Here is a 19133-nt window from a genome sequence, read left to right on the forward strand (position 1 = left end):
TATATAGCGCTGTGCTGTCCAACCGCCACCTAGCTCCTTCTCTACCCCAGAATTTATCTTTCAGCTCTGAAGCAGAGGGGAGGAGGGCGGGTAGTAGAGCATCAAAGGGACACTCATCTTGAAGAACTTCAGTTACTGCACACTTCTTCGAGTGATGTCCCTATGGGTGCCTCCACTGTAGGTGACTATAAAGTAGTGCCCCTAGTTGGAAGGCTGGGGCTTTGGAGTGGCAATCGATCTGGATGATACGACAGTGTGTCCTAGTACAGTATCACATGCTGAGTCATACGTAATAGAGGATGCCTATGTGGCTGCTTTGCAAATGTCAGCAATCGGCACACTGAGAAAGGCAATTGAGGGGGAGAGAGAGGGTGGAATGTGCTTGAGTTCCAGGAGGAAGTTGTCAATTGTATAGTTGGTAGGACAGGTGTGTACACTGCAAGATCTAGTTGAAAAGGCATTGCTTAGACATGTCTGCACCTTTCATTCTTTTGGCTGTTCATAGGAATAAATGTTGCAATTATCTGTAAGGTTTAGTTCTGTCCAGGTCAAAGGCTAATGCTCATCTGACATCCAAGGGTGTGTAATGCCGCCTCCTGCTGGTTGCTGTGTTTAACGTCTTGGTGCTGAGGGAGAGGTGCATTCTCTTGAGCAGCCAGCAGACGGAGTAGAGTTCTTGCTTGGTGCCATGGGTTTGCTCAAAGCCGAAGGTGTAGGTGCCAAGAGCTTGGCCGGTGCTAAAATGGACATCACCAATGCAGATGGCTTCATTGAGGTCATGATGCCCGAAGTTGATCTGGTCCGGCAGTTGGCACTGTTATTGATGGTCTCATGTTGCAGTCTCCGGTGCTAAGAGACAGTGCTAATGTCTGAAGGTCTGCCCATTTAGGGTCTTTAGACCTCTGTTTAGCTGTGGTACTGGAGGTACTCTGATGGCCCTGGAGCTATGTCTCATCCCCGAAGATGTTGAGGCTACTGACCTTGCAGGGCATAGAGGTGGCGGTGTTTCAGAGGGTGATGAGGAAGCCCATTCCTTCCCATCAGCATGAGAAAGGGAAGATTTTCTCTTAGGACGTGGAGAATGAGGGTCGGTGGACGACCTAGCGGGGGAAGTGTCCAGGCCAGGGTCTGATGCTGGATGCAATGACCTCGCCATGAGAAGTTGCAGCCAAATGTCCCAGTTTTTTCTGGCCCTGGCAGTCAGGCTGTGGCAATGGATAGACTTCTGTGGGACGTGTCCCTCTCCCAGGCAGTGGCTGCTCTGTGGATGACCGTGGTTACTGGAAAGGTGTCCCACAGGAAACTCATCTCTTAAACCAGGGAGATCCGGGCCTAAGAGTGAGGGAGAAAACTTCCCCGTCGAGAAAAGCAGGGAGCAGGAAAACTAAGTCCTAAGCTACAAACTAACAGGGAGGATAAGAGGAAGGAATTAATTTTTTTAAGGGAGCTGGCAAGGAAGGAAAGAACTACTACACTAAAACTAACAGGTAAGGCACTATTTAATAGCTCAAAGGATAGGCAGGTATCTCTGCAGATTCCATCCCAGACCAAAGGTCTAAGAAAGAACTCAGGGGTGGTTGGAGTGCAAAGTGCTATATATACACGCAGCTCATGGCATGAGATGGGAAGGTCTGTGTGTGCAGTTCAATAGGCACTGCTAACGAAGATCTCCGATCCCAGGTGCAGGGGCTGTTGCCGTACCTAGAGTGGAGCACCCTTAGAGACATCATTCAAAGAAAAAACTAATAATTTGTGACCCGCATTAGGATTTCATCTTGAGTCTGCAGATATGAAAGTCTATTGCAGTGAGTGACCTAGCTCCCAAAATACCCTTTAGTAGAAGGTCACCCTGATCTGTTTTTCAGAGATTGCAAAGACCTGAATATTTGCATTTGGGTGTGTCAGTCTTGTTATATTATCTCTTACGAAAGCCATTCACCGAGATTCTAAGCATTTCAGCAATATAAGTGTCAATTTTTTCAATTTTGTGCCTTGGTACACTCATCTTATTCCGTACATCTAAAAGGTAACGAGCCACCAAGGAGAATCTTACCTGTTGGGATTCTGGCTTCAGAGGTACCAGCTGTAGATCTATGCAGTTACCAAATTTTTTTAGGTTATTGTCTGAAAGCTGGAAACAGAGTTCCGACAAATTCTGAACACAAACCTGTATATATTTCCTGAAAATTAAGCATTGAACATACAATAATATACGTTGTATATTGATATCAGTTTCACTGCAAGCTCATAGAAAACTTTATTAAAAACATTTCATCCTCGCTACAGAGTTTCTCTAATTGTGACACTCAGGCAAGAACAGTAAAAATGACTGGCATATTATTTCTTTTCCTCTCTGCTTAATTGCTAATCTGAGTCTGCAGAAGTAGGTCTATGGTACAGTTATTTTTTATAAGTAGTTTTGCCTTTACTGAGTTCTAACATGGAGACCAAAAGATGGAGAAAATTAGCCTATGACTATATGATTAAAATATACCACCAATAATGTATTTGTTGTTCTGCTGATGGAGTGTGAAAGGGAGAATGGGTGAATCCAAAAATGAGCATTTCATAAGTGGCAAAACTCACCACCCACTTACAAAAAATAAAAACTTATGTTGAAAGTTTACATACAGAACATCAACTTCTACAAACATTTTCTAAGAGGAAAGAGATTATAAATATTTAAAGACTACATTACCGTTTGCCAGCTGACAGTAAGGAATGCTTGGCATTAAAAGGTACACTGAATGTTAATGCAATAATGGTGGAGTAAATTGACCAGGGACAATCAATGGTTACCTGGAGAAAAGAAAGAAATAGAATTCTTATTCATGCATAATGGCTTTATTTTCCAATTCCAAATACTTAAACATTTCCCAGAAACTTTGTCTTGACCAGTCAAACCTAATGCATCCAAAAGGGGGGAAAAATTGATTTATCAAACAACTAAGCTTGTTAAGGTGGGAAGAGGATTTTTCGTGCGCACGCACACACACAGCTTGGTGTCTCCCTGACGTCAACTCCTAAGCTGACTTATCCATGGGATCTGCCTCTTCAGAGCACTTTCTTTAAGGGCTGGCAAATATTAAGGGAGAACAATGCTGCCACCAGGGGCATCTTACTGCAATAACCACATAGATTTTGTCAGTCTCAAAATAAATTACTAATGGAACAAACCTATTAACTTCATAACATAATGTAAGGGATGATTAATCTGCATTCTGAACTTCAGCACAGAGCTTCAAAAAAGTTCCTCCTGAACTGAATGCAGATTTTCCCTTAACGTGTATACACACTAAGTGAAATAACTTTTCATATATGCATATGTTCATAATCTTTATGAACACCAAACGCCCCCCCCCCACCATTAGTTTCCAAATGGAACCAATCCGCAGTTTCTTTTAACAATAGTTAAGCATGTGAGAAGTAAGAGTGCCAGTACATTGTGCAGACCATTTTAGTTATAAACATAGGGCAATAAAATCAGTAACATGGGACAGAGCGCTCAAATTAAGTCCCAGCTGTATAAGGAAGTGTTGTTACTGGTTTAATCAGAACATTCTTTTCTCTTAATACTGAAGCAGTGTACCAGAATGGTGCAGGGATACTCTGCATACATAAATTACATCTTTTTGATGGATCAGAAGAGAGGCTTTGATCATTGGAGTCATTAAAGATCCCAGGCACTTAAAACAGAAGTAGGGGTGTTAACTATGGTCTGTTGGCCGAATTCCAACTTGGGTTGTTGGCACAGAATGTCAAACCTCAGAGAAGGCTAGTATTTGGTGAAGGGAGACTCATCCACCTATAAAGTTCTGTGTATTTTTGTACGTACCTTAAAAATTCTGCACACATACATTTGCATCTATTTCACACAGTCTGACGTGCTTTCATATCCTTTAAGCTAGAAGGTGTTCTGTGCAAGTAGGTTATTCTCACTCATAATTTTGGTCAATTTAAACACTTGTGGTCAAAAAATTAACTTTTTTGGTCATCTTACTTTTTGGTCAACTGTAGCCATGCAGTTGTCCGTTTTCTGCTTCTCTTTGCTTTTCCTGTGCAGTTCTTTATTTACCAGATTTTCACTTTCCACTGAAGCTGTTGGGGTTGATGGCAAATAGATAACTTCTAGGTCAAATTCAATCACATGATATGCAGGAGCCACTGGCAAGGTGATGCTTGTGATCTTTTCAGAAGACTGGATCAGTAACGATGATTCTGAGACTTTTTCTACAATTGTGTAGAATATGAAGTAATTTTAGAAATATTCCTCCCCTCCACAACCTCCATTTTTCATCTCTAGCTATCAAGTCATGAGATCATATCCTGAAAGGCTAGAAATGTCTTCTTTGATCAAGAAGGAGCCCTAAAAGGCTTGGTACCTATAGTGTCTATAACTCACACCTCCCTGTCAGTGAGGACTGCAGCCATACAACTCATTGTAGAACTCCAAGAACTCCACACTGGCTTCCTTAATGAAGTCTCTGGCTACAAATACATTATGAAGCTTAGGCTGGCAGAGCCTCCCTAGTATAGAGTCTTCACTTACAGAACTAGCTTTTCTGTCCATGTAGGAACACCACTTTCCCGAATGATGTTAGCTACATCAACAGAATCATTCTTCCATCAACATGGCTGTGTCTATACCTGGTGTTTGTCAGCAGAGCTATGTTGGTCAGGCATGTGGGTTTTTTCACATCCCTGACCAATGCAGCTTTGCCAACATAACTTTCAAGTGTAGATCAAGTCAAAGACCCAATATCATGAAGAACCTTACCCTTCATTATTTCCATTAATTTCCAGTGTTTCCCTAATTCTTCTTGAAGGGCTACTGGCTACCTTCCTTGGTAGTCCATTCCAATATTTAAGGAAATTCTTGACAGAGCAATTTAATGACTAGTCTGAATCTTATCAATGTTCCTTCAGTCCTCACCTGCTCCATTACCCAATCCTTTTTTACCACTAGTCCCCGTGACTCCTCATATCCTATTACTTCATTCCTTTCATTTTACACAAGCTTCATTACTGATAACACAAGACTATGTATAATGAAGATTTAACCAGCATTCGTGACATATCTTAAAAATTTTCACATAGGATGCCTACATTTATCCTATTTTTAATCTCTCCTTATTCAACTATTGAGTCTTTGCTTCTTGCTTTTACATATAAACTGAAGAATAGGATTGAGATGCACTAGCAGAGCTTTGGGAGAAGCTGGGATATGATTAAATTAAACATTGGCTAGAGAGGCAAATAATTCTTCACTTTCCTGCGCACTAACCATTGCTTTATAAAAAACATATCCTACCTTCTTAATTATTACATAATTTTCATAGAATCATAGACTTTAAGGTCAGAAGGGACCATTATGATTGTCTAGTCTGACCTCCTGCGCAACGCAGGTCACGGAATCTCACCCACCAACTCCTGTAACAAACCCCTAACTTATGTCTGAGCTATTGAAGTCCTCAGCTTGTGGTTTAAAGACTTCAAGGTGAAGAGAATCCTCCAGCAAGTGACTCGTGCCCCACGCTGCAGAGGATGGCAAAAAACCACCAGGGCCTCTACCAATCTGCCCTGAGGGAAAATTCCTTCCCAACCCCAAATATGGCAATCAGCTAAACCCTGACCATGTGGGCAAGACCCACCAGCCAGACACTCAGGAAAGAATTCTCTGCAGTAACTCAGATCCCACCCCATCTAACATCTCATCACAGGTCATTAGGCATATCTACCGCTAATAGTCGAAGATCAATTAATTGCCAAAATTAGGCTATCCCATCATATCATCTCCTCCATAAACTTATCAAGCCTTGTCTTGAAGCCAGATATGTCATTTGCCCCCCCACTGCTTCCCTTGGAAGGCTGTTCCAGAACTTCACTCCTCTGATGGTTAGAAACCTTCGTCTAATTTCTAGTCTAAACTTCCTGATGGCCAGTTTATAGCCATTTGTTCTTGTGTCCACATTGGTACTGAGCTTAAATAATTCTTCTCCCTCTGTGGTATTTATGCTTCTGATATATTTATAGATAGCAATCATATCTCTTCTCAGCCTTCTTTTGGTTAGGCTAAACAAGCCAAGCTCTTTGAGTCTCCTTTCATAAGACAGGTTTTCCATTCCTCGGATCATCCTAGTAGCCCTTCTCTGTACCTGTTCCAGTTTGAATTCATCCTTCTTAAACATGGGACACCAGAACTGCACACAATATTCCAGATGAGGTCTCACCAGTGTCTTGTATAACAGTACAAGCTTAAGTACCTCCTTATCTCTACTGGAATTACCTCGCCTGATGCATCCCAAAACCGCATTAGCTTTTTTGATAGCCATATCACATTGGTGGCTCAGTCATTCTGTGATCAACCAATACTCCGAGGTCCTTCTCCTCCTCTGTTACTGCCAAGTGATGCGTCCCCAGTTTATAACAAAAATTCTTGTTATTAATCCCTAAATGCATGACCTTGCACTTTTCACTATTAAATTTCATCTTATTACTATTACTCCAGTTTACAAGGTCATCCAGAGCTTCCTGTATGATATCCTGGTTCTTCTCTGTATTGGCAATACCTCCCAGCTTTGTGTCATCCACAAACTTTATTAGCACATTCCCACTTTTTGTGCCAAGGTCAATAATAAAAAGCTTAAATGAGATTGGTCCCAAAACCGATCCCTGAGGAACTCCACTCGTAACCTCCTTCTAGTCTGACAGTTCACCTTTCAGTGTGACCCACTGTAGTCTCCCCTTTATCCAGTTCCTTATCCACCTTTCAATTTTCATATTGATCTCCATCTGTGACATTATGAGTATAATACAATATCTCATTGAAAGGTGACAGGGCCAGAAAGAGTTTAACTCACAAACTGACCTGATCCATGGCTGAACTTTAGAGACTGGTTAGGAAGATAAGTAAATGAACAGAGCTTTGAAATGCAAGCCTGCATTGTTAGAGATAGAAGAGTAGATGTTTGTTCAGGTCTTGTGATGTAAGTCTATTGCTATAGCTTTGATTCAAAGATAAAAGGAGTATTAGTATTTAGGAAGATACTTGACTGAAATAGCATTATTGTCTATGTCTCTTTGAAGGTTGTGATAACCTGTGTCTGAACTGTTTAATGGATAAATTATCCTGTGCTAATTGCCATGATGTTTGGAAGAAGGAAAGTCAAGCCTATTGTTTTCTCAGGCCAAAAGGCTGCTGGAAATTTATAAAAACCTTGGGACACAATCCTTCATCTCAGATCTGCTTTGGGTTTCAAGAGGGGGAAACCTTAAGCCATAAGGATTGAGATCCCCAATCACTGACTGGGGTCACCCTGAATATGGACATTGGACTATAACCTATGGACTATTTCTAAAAGGACTTTTGGCAACTACAAGCTCATCTCTGCTATGTATCTGAACCTCAAGAATTGAATTCAAGTCTGTATGTATTTTGATCTTTTAATCAACACTCTTCTTTTTTAATAAATTTTAGTTTAGTTAATAAGAATTGACTATAGCGTGTATTTGGAGTAAGATCTAAGATATTATTTGACCTGGGTCTGGGACTTGGTCCTTTGGGGTCAGGAGAACCTTTTATTTTATATGATTTTCAGAATTCATCATCATATGTTCGACATGTGTGTCTGGATGGAGGCCTGAGGCTGGGTACTTTAAGGGAAATGCATTATTTGGACTTCTGAGTAACCAGTGAGGTACTATAGAAGCTGTTTTATGCTGGCTTGGTAAATGTAAGTATTGGAATATCCACCAGCGTTTGGGGTTTGTTTGCCCCATTCTGTTTGCAGTTCACCCTGATTGAGTAACCTCAGCTGGCTCCTACAGACAGCACCATCTTTTCCAATTTAGCTAATAATTCTCCATGTGGAACCGTATCAAATGCCTTACTGAAATCAAGGTAAATTAGATCTACTGCGTTCCCTTTCTCTAAAAAAGGTTAGCTTCTCAAAGAAGGAGATCAGGTTGGTTTGACACAATCTACCTTTTACTATGGTACAAAGCCTCTGTACAGGTAATGTCCCACAATGGCAACACAAAAGTAGTCTAATTCACTCTAATCCTCAACCATTCCTTCCTCCCTACATGGACCTTGACCCATAAAAAGCAGTATTTCCAGGACTAATCTGGTTGACTGAAAGTTCATACTTTTCTTGAGGCAATCAAATGCAATGAGAACTCAACCACGGATTCATGTGTGCAGGAGGCTTAAGTAGTCAACTGTCTGTTTATACAAAATATGCAAATTCAAAGCTAGACAGGGTGGTACAGAGAACTCTAACTGGACTTCATTACAGGTCCTGTAAGGTGTTCCCAGGATCTCCTTCCTTGCAATAGGTGAAAGTGTTGCTAAGGTTTCCTCTGTTGCGTGGTGCCACTTGCAAATATACTACACTGATTTAAAAGTTGCTTATGAGACAAGTTAATTTCCTAGTGAAGGGCACACAGACAGTAAATTAATCTTTCCCAGAATATATCTATTCTTTGTTATTGAGATAAGACCTATACCTGAAGTCACTAAATCTAACTGGTCACATGTACAGTTTCCAAAACAGTTGTAGAAAAAGGCCAGGACTTACAGAAGTTTTTGTGCTCTGAAATGCTGAGTTACCAGTTCCCAATTCATGGTTACTGACAACAATGGTGTCAAACGTTCTAACATCTTATAGACCACTCTGCTGCTATACAATAAATATTTACATTATGCTTATAGGATTTCTGCATTTTCACAGACTGATGGCAGATAATTGATTTTGGCTATGCTGCTTACCCCTGGTATTGGAATAGATCAATGCTTTGCTCTCTGGATGGTAGAGGAAAGGCATGGCATCAGCATTACTGAGCTGCAGAGTATCTCCACTCTTCATGGTATAATGGCCAGTAGTCACTGTGAACTTCACCCTCTGAGGAATACCAGCCAAAAGGCTGTCTGAAGAAAAAGAAAGCAAACAGTGCCAGTGTATGCCAGCATTCTAGTTATTAAATGGTTACAATTAGCTGCTAATGTTTGCTAGGAGTATACAAATAAACATTCATAGCTCATTTTTCACACAAGTGCATGTTAACATCAACTTGAACATTTTACTTTTTGGTGCTCAATTATGGAGTAGTTTTCTAAGAAATTGTCCAAGAAATAGGGAGAGTTTCAGCCATTCAATTTTGGGAAATTTTCACTGTTGCCCTTCACCTGAAGTCAAAGCATTCTCAATCAATGAGGTGCAGCTGTGGAACAAGCTTCCAGAGGCAGTCGACTAATTCAAAGTCTGACCACCTTTAGGACTCTGAGACAGCTTTCCCATATTAACCAGAATGATACAGAATATGTGAAGATGTATGAAGAAGGGGGAAAATGTGTGTTCTAGAGATACAGCCCAAGCACAGTCTTTTCTACTAAGGAAGGGGGGAACAGTAGAAGACTTCAGGAAGCCTAGAGGACCTCACCAGTAAAATCTAGTTTACCAGGATCATTCTTAAGCATGGTGATGGGTCCCATAGAAAGCTCTTAGATTAGTGATTCTCCTTCCACTGAATTCAAAGGAAAGACTCCTATTCATTTTAAAGGGAGTTAGAGCAGAGCCTCTTTGGTAGGTGAGAGTGCAAAGTAAAGGGATTTTGCTAAATTACCAAAGCCAATACAGTGTCACAAAACTAGTAAGAAATTCACAATGGTGCAGTCAAATCACTATCTATTCTCCCCATCAACGTGTCCAGTGATGCAAGATCAAACCCCACTTGATCCTTCAAAAGGATACAGACACCTATATGCACTCCAACTAAGCCAGATTCTGAAATTCGCAATCAAATACTAGTTGTCATGTCACTTGACAAGTGGGATTGATAGCGTTCAGACTCACTAAAGCCTAAAGACTCATATGTTCTCAATAGAAGCAGTTTTAAAAGGAAGCTGCAAAAGACAGAGCAAAGTAACTCGTTTAGATGAAATGAGAAGTAACAAACATGTCATGTATGAGAAAGTAACATGGACAATCAACACATTCTTAGTGTTACAAGTTTACTTACCAGTCAATGGCTCCACTTTTAGCTGGGGCTCCTGAGAGTACACATCATATTGCACAACTGGGTAAATGTGAGGAAGGACAAAGTGCACTTTACGCACTGACGTGCACAGCTGCCTGAGAGTATATGTCCCAGGTTCTTTGGCCTTTGAAAAATAAAAAATGAAACTGAAGAGTGGATTTTCAATCTAGCAATTATTTTTACATTTCTCAAGAAAACCCTTTGTTTTCTCCACTGAACTTCTGACAAATAAGGGACAAATACATCTCAGCCCATTTCTAACTGGTATGCTTTTATCTGTACAACTAGGTGAATAAAAAGAATTAAGAGGGGAAAAAAATTCATGAAATTGCCCAAGCACTCCGAATTCAATTTTCGTAAGTGTCTGGTAAAAATGTTTATCCCAAAGGACCCCACCTAATAATGGCAGGGGGGGTGAGGAGGGGAAGCAGGAATGTTGTCCATTTGATTCAAGAACAAATGGAAGTGCTGTCAATTCAAATACTCTGTTACCCTAAGTACCTAGCATAGCAACCTACTCTGGTGAGGATTTATATTTCATATATATATATATATATATATATATATATATATATAGACAAACATACACACACATGTGAACTGAGGGCTACATACATTAAAATATAATAAATATGCTCATCTACGATATTATGGATTTTACCAGGTAGTCACGAACAGCAGAGTGACTTTTTGGCTAGCATTCATAAAACCCCAAACTGTGCAACGAATAACCTTCAAATCAATATAAGCCTATAATGTTTTCACACTTTCTTCCACATTGTGTGGACACCTATTAATGAATATATTTTAATCCCATATTCTCCCACAACACTACTTTAAGGCTAGCTATGATAGGATAGCACCATTGTAAAAAATAATAAAATGGTACACCTGTAGGTGTGCTTCTAGAAGATGCATTAGTTCTATCCCTGGTGAAGGACAATGTGTTAGTCACTGCTGATAAACAAGATTTGAAGTTTGGGAGTGGTTCCCCCTGCTCCCCTTTTTGTCACTTCTTACTGCACAGCATTGAAAGTGCTATAAATCTTTGTTAATGACATAGGCTGCTCTCACAGCAGAATTAGAATTTTTTGGGTGCTTGAAATGAACTTTAGTTTTAATCAAACTAGCACAGTTATAGTCCATTGACCAAACAACTGAAATGATACAGCTGTTTATCCTGTTAAAAGCATGGAGGGCATTTGAACACCCGAACAACATCATGCTAACAGAAGGAAAATGCTGACCTTTAAGACATCTAGTATTTTGAATTTTTCACAAGGTAGAGCAGATTTTTTTAAAAAAAATCCTCCTAATTTTCTTAAGCATAATGTACAGATTTGTGTTGTGTGCGCCATATCACATCACATCTGATGTGGAATTAACCCATAATACACAAACCCTATGCAGCCTGAAGCATTTGGTTTTTGTCTCACAGCGAATACTCAAATTCAAAATTTTTCAGTTGTAAGTTAGTGGTACTGCACCTGCCCCAAAATTATAACCTTAAAGCCTCACCATCTGAGTGTTTTCTCGCCACTTTTTCCAGCTTGTAACTGGACAAAAGCATTAGTGCACATTATGCGCTAATGTCATGGGAGATTTCATGTAATGTAAACCTAGGAGTCATAGGAGAGGGGATCCAAAGAATGTAGAAAACATTTTCTGACCTGCTATAAAACTTTAGAATGAATACATTTAAAGAGGTTCAGTTTGGAGTATGGCTAAGAGAGACTGCTGCAAATTTAGTATGAAGCAAGTGCTATGCTCAGTTTAAAAACCTGCAAACGAAGCAGAGTGCATATACATCCCATATGGAGGGGGGCATTTTCTTTCCCCTTTATTGTTCCCTCAGTGCCGTTGTTAGGCTGGTCTACACTTAAATTTTTGATCGGCACAGGTATGTTGCTTCCCCTGACTAACGTAACTGGGCTGACCTAAGCCCCAGTGTAGACGCAACTCAGCAGACAGAAGACTGTTTCCATCAACCTAGTGACCACAGCTCAGAGAGATGATTCCCTACAACGATGGAAAAAAAGCCTTCCAGTGCCATAGGGAGTACCTACATTATGGCACTACAGTAGTACAGCTATGCTTAGTGTAGACATGGCCTTCATCATACACAAGTGAGAAAGGTTTCTCTAATCCCTTCATTTAAATCCCTTGTCCTGTTATGTTATCGAACAGGAGTAAGGGATCGAATATGAAGCCATCATCCTACAGCAGCGTGCTCAATTTTTTTTTTTTTTTATAAACATTCCACCTCTAATTAATATATTTTCAAGGAAAATACCACCAAGTGGTATCTAAGTTACTTGATACTGTCAGTTCTAGAAATTTAAATCCTGTTCTTCGGAAAAGAGGATAGGTGCTGGGTGCTACACTCAGCATGAAGGAATCTAACAGCACAATTTTCCCTCTTGCTGTTCTCCTTCACTACAGGAAGAGAATTAGGAAGTTAACTGTCCCTCCTATAATATTGGCCACCAGAAATGTACATAGTATGAGATACAAAGAATAGTTCAAGTAGTAAATTGTATCTTCATTTATATTCCATCTTTCTTCTTCCACAGTTTAGTAGATTGCTTCCTCATCCATGAAGCCAAAAACACTGTGCACACTAATCTCCTCCAGCCTTCTCCCACTCGGGTTCTTCAGACTTGGATCCAATTTTATATGAAACTGCATCTGCAGCCACCTAGCCCTCTGAAATCTCCAAATCGCATTGCACTGCCTTTATTACTAAATATGTCTTGTCACTTACTCACAAGAGGTATTCAAAAACCTAAAAATTAGATCAGTAGGTAGTGTACAGATCACATGGTTGCCAGCTCTCAATTCAAGCACCTGCTGCACCAACTTGCATCTCCAGCAGATAAGTGCTACCTATACAGGCTCACAGTGCCAGCCTGCCCCGGTATGAGCACATCTCTCGTGCTTGCTGTCTCAATGCTGCAGAGACTGAAAAACTAAAGCACAGACTGCCCTTAGCCTGTAGGCTAAATAGAAAAGTTACATGTTGAGATGGTGACAGAATGAGAGAAGGGGATGGAAAAGTGAAAGATTAATTTGAGTCTCAGGAGTAGTGGAGTAACACACAGATCATTATGAGAACATTGGAAAAAACCTCCATGACCAGCACTGTTAAACCTTCAATTTTTAAAATAATCTATAGTTTTGCTTTTGTTCAGTTCTGTATAAGGTTGCAAAGTTAACTACTAAAACCTTAGGAAATGCCAACATTAATTCGAGGCAGTGTATAATTACAAAAATCATACTGTTTTATCCACAGGACCTTCGCCTCACTCAGTATACAGGACGGGCAGCGCTCAGGAAATGAGGCAAAAATTCAATATTTCTTTATACTCAATGCATTGCCCCATGCTTTATTTACTGCACACCATCGAGACACTGCACTGAAGATAGAATTATTCATTTCCTCGTGGTTTATCTACAATGTGCTCATCACTGTAGTATCCAAGTTTAAGAACACCCCTCTCTGGAGGTCTGAAGATTTTTGTTTTATTTATTTTTTTTTAAAACATACAGACAGGGAACTGAAGCACAACATGATTAAGGCAAAAAATTTTTTGCAAGAGGCTGCATTCTGAAATACGCATTTTTCAGAATATTTTAAATGCTATATAGACATACCAAATTATTCCTCACAACACCCTGTCAGGCAGGTCAGTAACTATTATTCCCATTTTACAGGTGAGGACACTGACTTTCTAAGTGATTTGCTTAAGGCCACACAGTAAGTCAGTGGCAGAGCCAGGATTAGAACTCAGGACCTCCTAACCCCATCACTCATTCCTTCAGTCCGTACTACCTTACTACTAGAGGTATGAAGCGTCACAGCTCTCAAGTTATGCCTACATTGCAATTAAAAAATGGTGTCTGGCACATGCTGGCTGACTTGGGCTCAGGCTAAGGGACTGTTTAATTGCAGTGTACATGCAAATAAACAGCCCTGCAAGCCAGAGTCAGCTGGCACTTTTTAATTGCAGTGTAGACACACTCTCAGTGATTTCAGCTGCAACTGAGTTACTTCGCACTTCTGAAAATCAGGCCCCAGAGGTTTCAAGTAGGGCATCCAGAAAATAAAGCACACACAACTAGTGACCATCTTTAAGAATTTTGGTTTAAAGTGACTTGCCCAGCATCATATAAAAAAAATCTGTGGCAGAGACAGGAATACAACCAGTTTTCCTGGCAATATTCAATTGGCTTAACCAGAGCCATCTCTTGTGTAGCGCAAATTGGGGTGAACGCTCTGGGCCCTGCGCTTTGGGGGGCCCTGCGCTTTGGGGGGCCCTGCGCTTTGGGGGGCCCTGCGCTTTGGGGGGCCCTGCGCTTTGGGGGGCCCTGCGCTTTGGGGGGCCCTGCGCTTTGGGGGGCCCTGCAGGCCAGTGTGATTGGCTGGCGTGGTCAGTCCCGGAAGAGACGAATTCATCACTTCTGCCCCGGGCCCTGCACTCCCCTAGGGACGGCCCTGGGCGTACCTGTATATTTCTCTTCTTGCAGCTCTCTCCTTCAATAACTACATACCTTCCATCTTCTGCAATGAAGGAGACGGAGATCCTTTGAGGAAAAGAGTATGTGGTAACATAGCTAAAGAATGTCATACTCACAGGGAAGAATTAAAGTTACACAAGCAACCTTAATTCTGACATTTCTTAAGAGCAAGTGGTTGACTTTGCAATCTTAACCTCTTTTTGTATGCAATGATTACTATAGCTGCTATCACACCACACTCTGGAAGTAAGCGACCACCAACGTGATTATGTATCGCTACAGCTAAATCTGGCAGATACGGACACTGGAAAAAAGATTACCTGTAATAGAACACAATAAGAAAAACACCTCCCCACCTGGAACCTTTTATGCATTACTCTGAGCAAGTCTGACTATGAAACAAGAGAATCTTACCTTTTCTAGAACATGATGGACAATGAACATTGCAGTTTGGGACAGATGTAATACTCATCTGAATTCTAGATGTTAGATGTTAGATAAGGGTTTTATTTTTATGAAAGTGATAACTGGATAAATAAAAAGGACTTAAAATGAGTTTGGTGGGATCACTCTAGTCTCTCATTTCTGCACACCAGAGAACCAACCACACACTTTAGCAGAGTTAGCAGCCTCTCTTCATGATCGGCCAAGGTCTGCAATAACAGGGGTGAGCCAGGAAGAGTTAAGCTGCATTGGCAAAGCTGTGGCAGGGGAGCAACACTGGATAGCACTAGCCATCATTATGCCCTTCTCTAGTTAGTGCTTTTAAATCTTCTCTTTCATGAATGCTATGCTGACTCAATTGTAAAAAACATACCTGAGTTCTGAATGTTATTGTATTGACCCCTGGTTCCAGTATAATGTTGCTACATTTTAACATGTGAGCCCCATCCTCTAGAGTCACCCCTGAGGGCATTTCCAGAGAAGAGCTGCTCTCCTGCCTTCGCAGTAGCATGTGCACATTTTTGCAGATTATTCCCGTTGTGTTCAAAGAGTTATCCGAAGGGCTCCTTTCGTACATTTCATATAACTCCAGTGCTGGCAAGTTGTTTCTTGACAAAGGGAAACCGGCAACCTCATTCGGGAAGCTGATAATACCGTTGGAAGTTTTGTGTTTAGTGAGCCATTCAGCTGTTTTCCGGTAACTATTTTTCTCAATGCTGAAGTGGACATTGATGGCAATCTGATCCACTTCAACTGGGATGGGCATTTGGCTCAGCAAAGTCAGCTCAATAGACAGTGTTCCACCCACATGGATAACAGCATTTGGAGGGTCAAAATGTAGAGTTTTCAACTGTGCAAAGGAATACATAGACAGTATAACCTTTTGACCTGGAAGTACAGACAAGAACAAGGTATTTTATTCCACTCTGCTTTTGGTAATGCAAGGTTAGCCTTTACAGTAATCCATTTTTTAAAAAAGTGTAGACATTTTAAAAACTATGTTCCCCCCCAATACCAAAGAGACAAAACACTATCTTCCTCTTAAACTAAACGGAATAAAAAATTTTAAATTCTTGACGCCTAAAAACAAATGTTTTTTAAAGTTACAACTTTAGTTCTGCCTCAAATACAGTTGTAGTGAGAAAATCTGACAAAGGAACTGTTCGTGTCAATAGCTTTTAAGCCGTATAGTACACCTAAACTGAAGAAAAAAACAACTCCACACCCCTGACGAGTATGAGTCTCAGCTGACTCAGGCTTGCTATATAGGACTAAAAATAGCAGTGTAGACATTCCCACTTGGATTGGAGCCCAGGCTCTGGAACCCAGTGAGGGGAGTGGATCTCAGAGCACTTTTTTTGGACAGTGTAGATGTACCCATAGCAAGATCTATTATTCATTCAACCTCTTCAGAATCACTTACTCATGTAGCAAACATTTCCCAATCTAAGCAGCACAGTATCATAAGACTAATGCTGGGCTATTATTCTTTATGCTCCTGTACACCTGAACAGTTAATTTAACATGACAGAATATTCCAGAGGACATACCACCGTAGCAAACGTAAACTCATGATAGTCATGATCAGAGTGGTGCCTGGAGCCACTCTCTGCACCAGGTCAGGTTCCCCTCACTCTTACATAATTGCTAGATGCCAGAAAACAACCGGTGACAGGCACTTAAAATATATATATATATATATATATATTTCAGCTAGGAAGCAGGCCTAGCATGACACATCAATGGTATTTCCAAGGTGTCTTCACTGTTGTAATCTAAGCAGAATATCAAGAAATATGTACATAAAGATGAGCAAAAAGAAAAGGAGTACTTGTGGCACCTTAGAGACTAACCAATTTATTTGAGCATAAGCTTTTGTGAGCTACAGCTCACTTCATCGGATGCATACTGTGGAAAGTGTAGAAGATCTTTTATACACACAAAGCATGAAAAAATACCTCCTCCCCATAGCTTATCTAAAGTGATCACTCTCCTTACAATGTGAATGATAATCAAGTTGGGCCATCTCCAGCCCAAATCCAAGTTCTCTCACACACACCTCCCCACCCACACACACACAAACCCACTCTCCTGCTGGCCTAATAACATCAGCCACACTATCAGAGGCTCGTTCACCTGCACATCCACCAATGTGATATACGCCATCATGTGCCAGCAATGCCCCTCTGCCATGTACATTGGTCAAACTGGGCAGTCTCTACGTAAAAGAATAAATGGACACAAATCAGATGTCAAGAATTATAACATTCAAAAACCAGTTGGGGAACACTTCAATCTCCCTGGTCACGTGATTACAGACATGAAAGTTGCAATTCTTCAACAAAAATACTTCAAATCCAGACTCCAGCGAGAAACTGTTGAATTGGAATTCATTTGCAAATTGGATACAATTAACTTAGGCTTGAATAGAGACTGGGAGTGGCTAAGTCATTATGCAAGGTAACCTATTTCCCCTTGTTTTTTTCCTAAACACCCCTCCTCCCCCAGATGTTCTTGTTAAACCCTGAATTTGTGCTGGAAATGGCCCACCTTGATTATCATACACATTGTAAGGAGAGTGGTCACTTTAGATAAGCTATGGGGAGGAGGTATTTTTTCATGCTTTGTGTGTATAAAAGATCTTCTACACTTTCCACAGTATGCATCCGATGAAGTGAGCTGTAGCTCACGAAAGCTTATGCTCAAATAAATTGGTTAGTCTCTAAGGTGCCACAAGTACTCCTTTTCTTTTTGCGAATACAGACTAACACGGCTGTTACTCTGAAAGATGAGCAGTATATCTTCAGAAAAAGTTTCCCCGAAGTGTGCTCGGAGTTTAAATCATAGTAAATGCTTCTGAGGACAAAGTACAGGCTGGAGTAGAGAGGAGAAAATCAAATATTTATCAAGGCAGTCAGAAGAAAAGCCATTAGCCAGAGGGGAGCACAAGGCTGACACTAGAGAAGGCAGGACAACAGTCTGCAGAGCATGATTTCAGAGCTACAGGGAGTGGGCTCCAAAGGCAGAAAGGTAAATCAGGGGGTGTAAGATGGTCAGAGATGAACTGTGAGCTGCCCTGGTAGCGGCAACAGGGAAGTAGAAAGGTGAGGAAAAACTAAAGAACCTTTCTGGTATTCAACTGAACATGTTAATTAGTGCATCATCCATTATTGCCAATAATGCATGAACTAAGAAGTGCTTCCAAAAGTCTCTCAGCCCAATACCATTTGTAATACCATTACAAAAAGTGGACAGACCAGAATTTAGATAGTGTTATTATGAGTTATAAAACTAAACAGAAACATACATTATAGTAAAGTATCCACTGCCTGACAGTACAACAAGCCTGTAAAAGCCAGGAAATTCAGAGTTACAGATGCTATCAGGCTCTATCCTCTACTCTCAGAGCTGCACCTAATTCCATAGAAGCAGAAACTGAGGGCTCAAAACTTGGCTCTCTTAAAATGGTTATAAAATCCCATAGAATTGGTAATCATCTTGTTTATTACTATATTTTTGTTTACAAGTAACATCCCCAGTGACTCCAGATCACACCACCTTTGGGCTTGTCTATACTACAGTTACAACATGGTTCCAATTTGTGGTATAGACGAAACCCCTCCCTGATGGACCTGCAACCTTGTTGTGGTGGTGAGGCTTGCGTGGGCTAAAGACCCTCAGAGCTATATTATTCAGAGCTTTTATACTCCTGGTAGTGTCCCCCTTAACAAGCAGGTCTGAGGTGAGGCTCCTGACTAACTGTGGTCCAAACATCAAAAGACCTCAACAGTTGATCGGGTGCATACAGAGGACCTTCTAGTACTCTGCAGCTGTGAAGGTGGATGAGGGCTGCAAGAGGAGAGAGGCCCCTGGCTGTCTTGGATCTCCTTGCCACTGGGTCAGGGTTTTCCTCCTGTAAAGTTTTGTGTGGTTACCGCCTGTGCACCAGTTTCCCCACAGCTTCCCGTGGGGATCAACAAGCGTCTCATGACTCTTTGGCTCAAGCTTAGTAACAATCAATATGCCATGGTCATCAGCGCATACGCCCCAACACTCAATGATGAGGAAGACAATAAGCAGCAGTTTTACAGAACTCCTGATGCAGTCCTCACAACCACACCTAAGGCCAACAA

General features: G+C 41.0%; 1 protein-coding gene across 5 annotated transcripts in view; it reads right to left on the reverse strand.

The window, feature by feature from the left end:
- Nucleotides 1-19133, reverse strand: part of TRAPPC10 (trafficking protein particle complex subunit 10) — a 102280-nt gene that overhangs the window by 21875 nt on the left and 61272 nt on the right. For all 5 annotated transcript variants that reach the window (XR_012160710.2, XM_073359195.2, XM_073359203.2 and 2 more), the window contains 6 exons: nt 15374-15888; nt 10021-10162; nt 8771-8929; nt 4001-4230; nt 2699-2799; nt 2054-2180 (listed from right to left, as the gene is read on the reverse strand). Coding sequence is in view for 4 of the 5 variants with exons in the window: in XM_073359195.2 (XP_073215296.2) it covers nt 2054-2180; nt 2699-2799; nt 4001-4230; nt 8771-8929; nt 10021-10162; nt 15374-15888 (1274 nt within the window). In the remaining variant the exon portion in view is untranslated. The remainder of the gene's footprint in view (nt 1-2053; nt 2181-2698; nt 2800-4000; nt 4231-8770; nt 8930-10020; nt 10163-15373; nt 15889-19133) is intronic.

This window comes from Lepidochelys kempii, chromosome 1 (genome assembly GCF_965140285.1).
Source record: "Lepidochelys kempii isolate rLepKem1 chromosome 1, rLepKem1.hap1, whole genome shotgun sequence".
Taxonomy (NCBI): Eukaryota; Metazoa; Chordata; order Testudines; family Cheloniidae; genus Lepidochelys; species Lepidochelys kempii.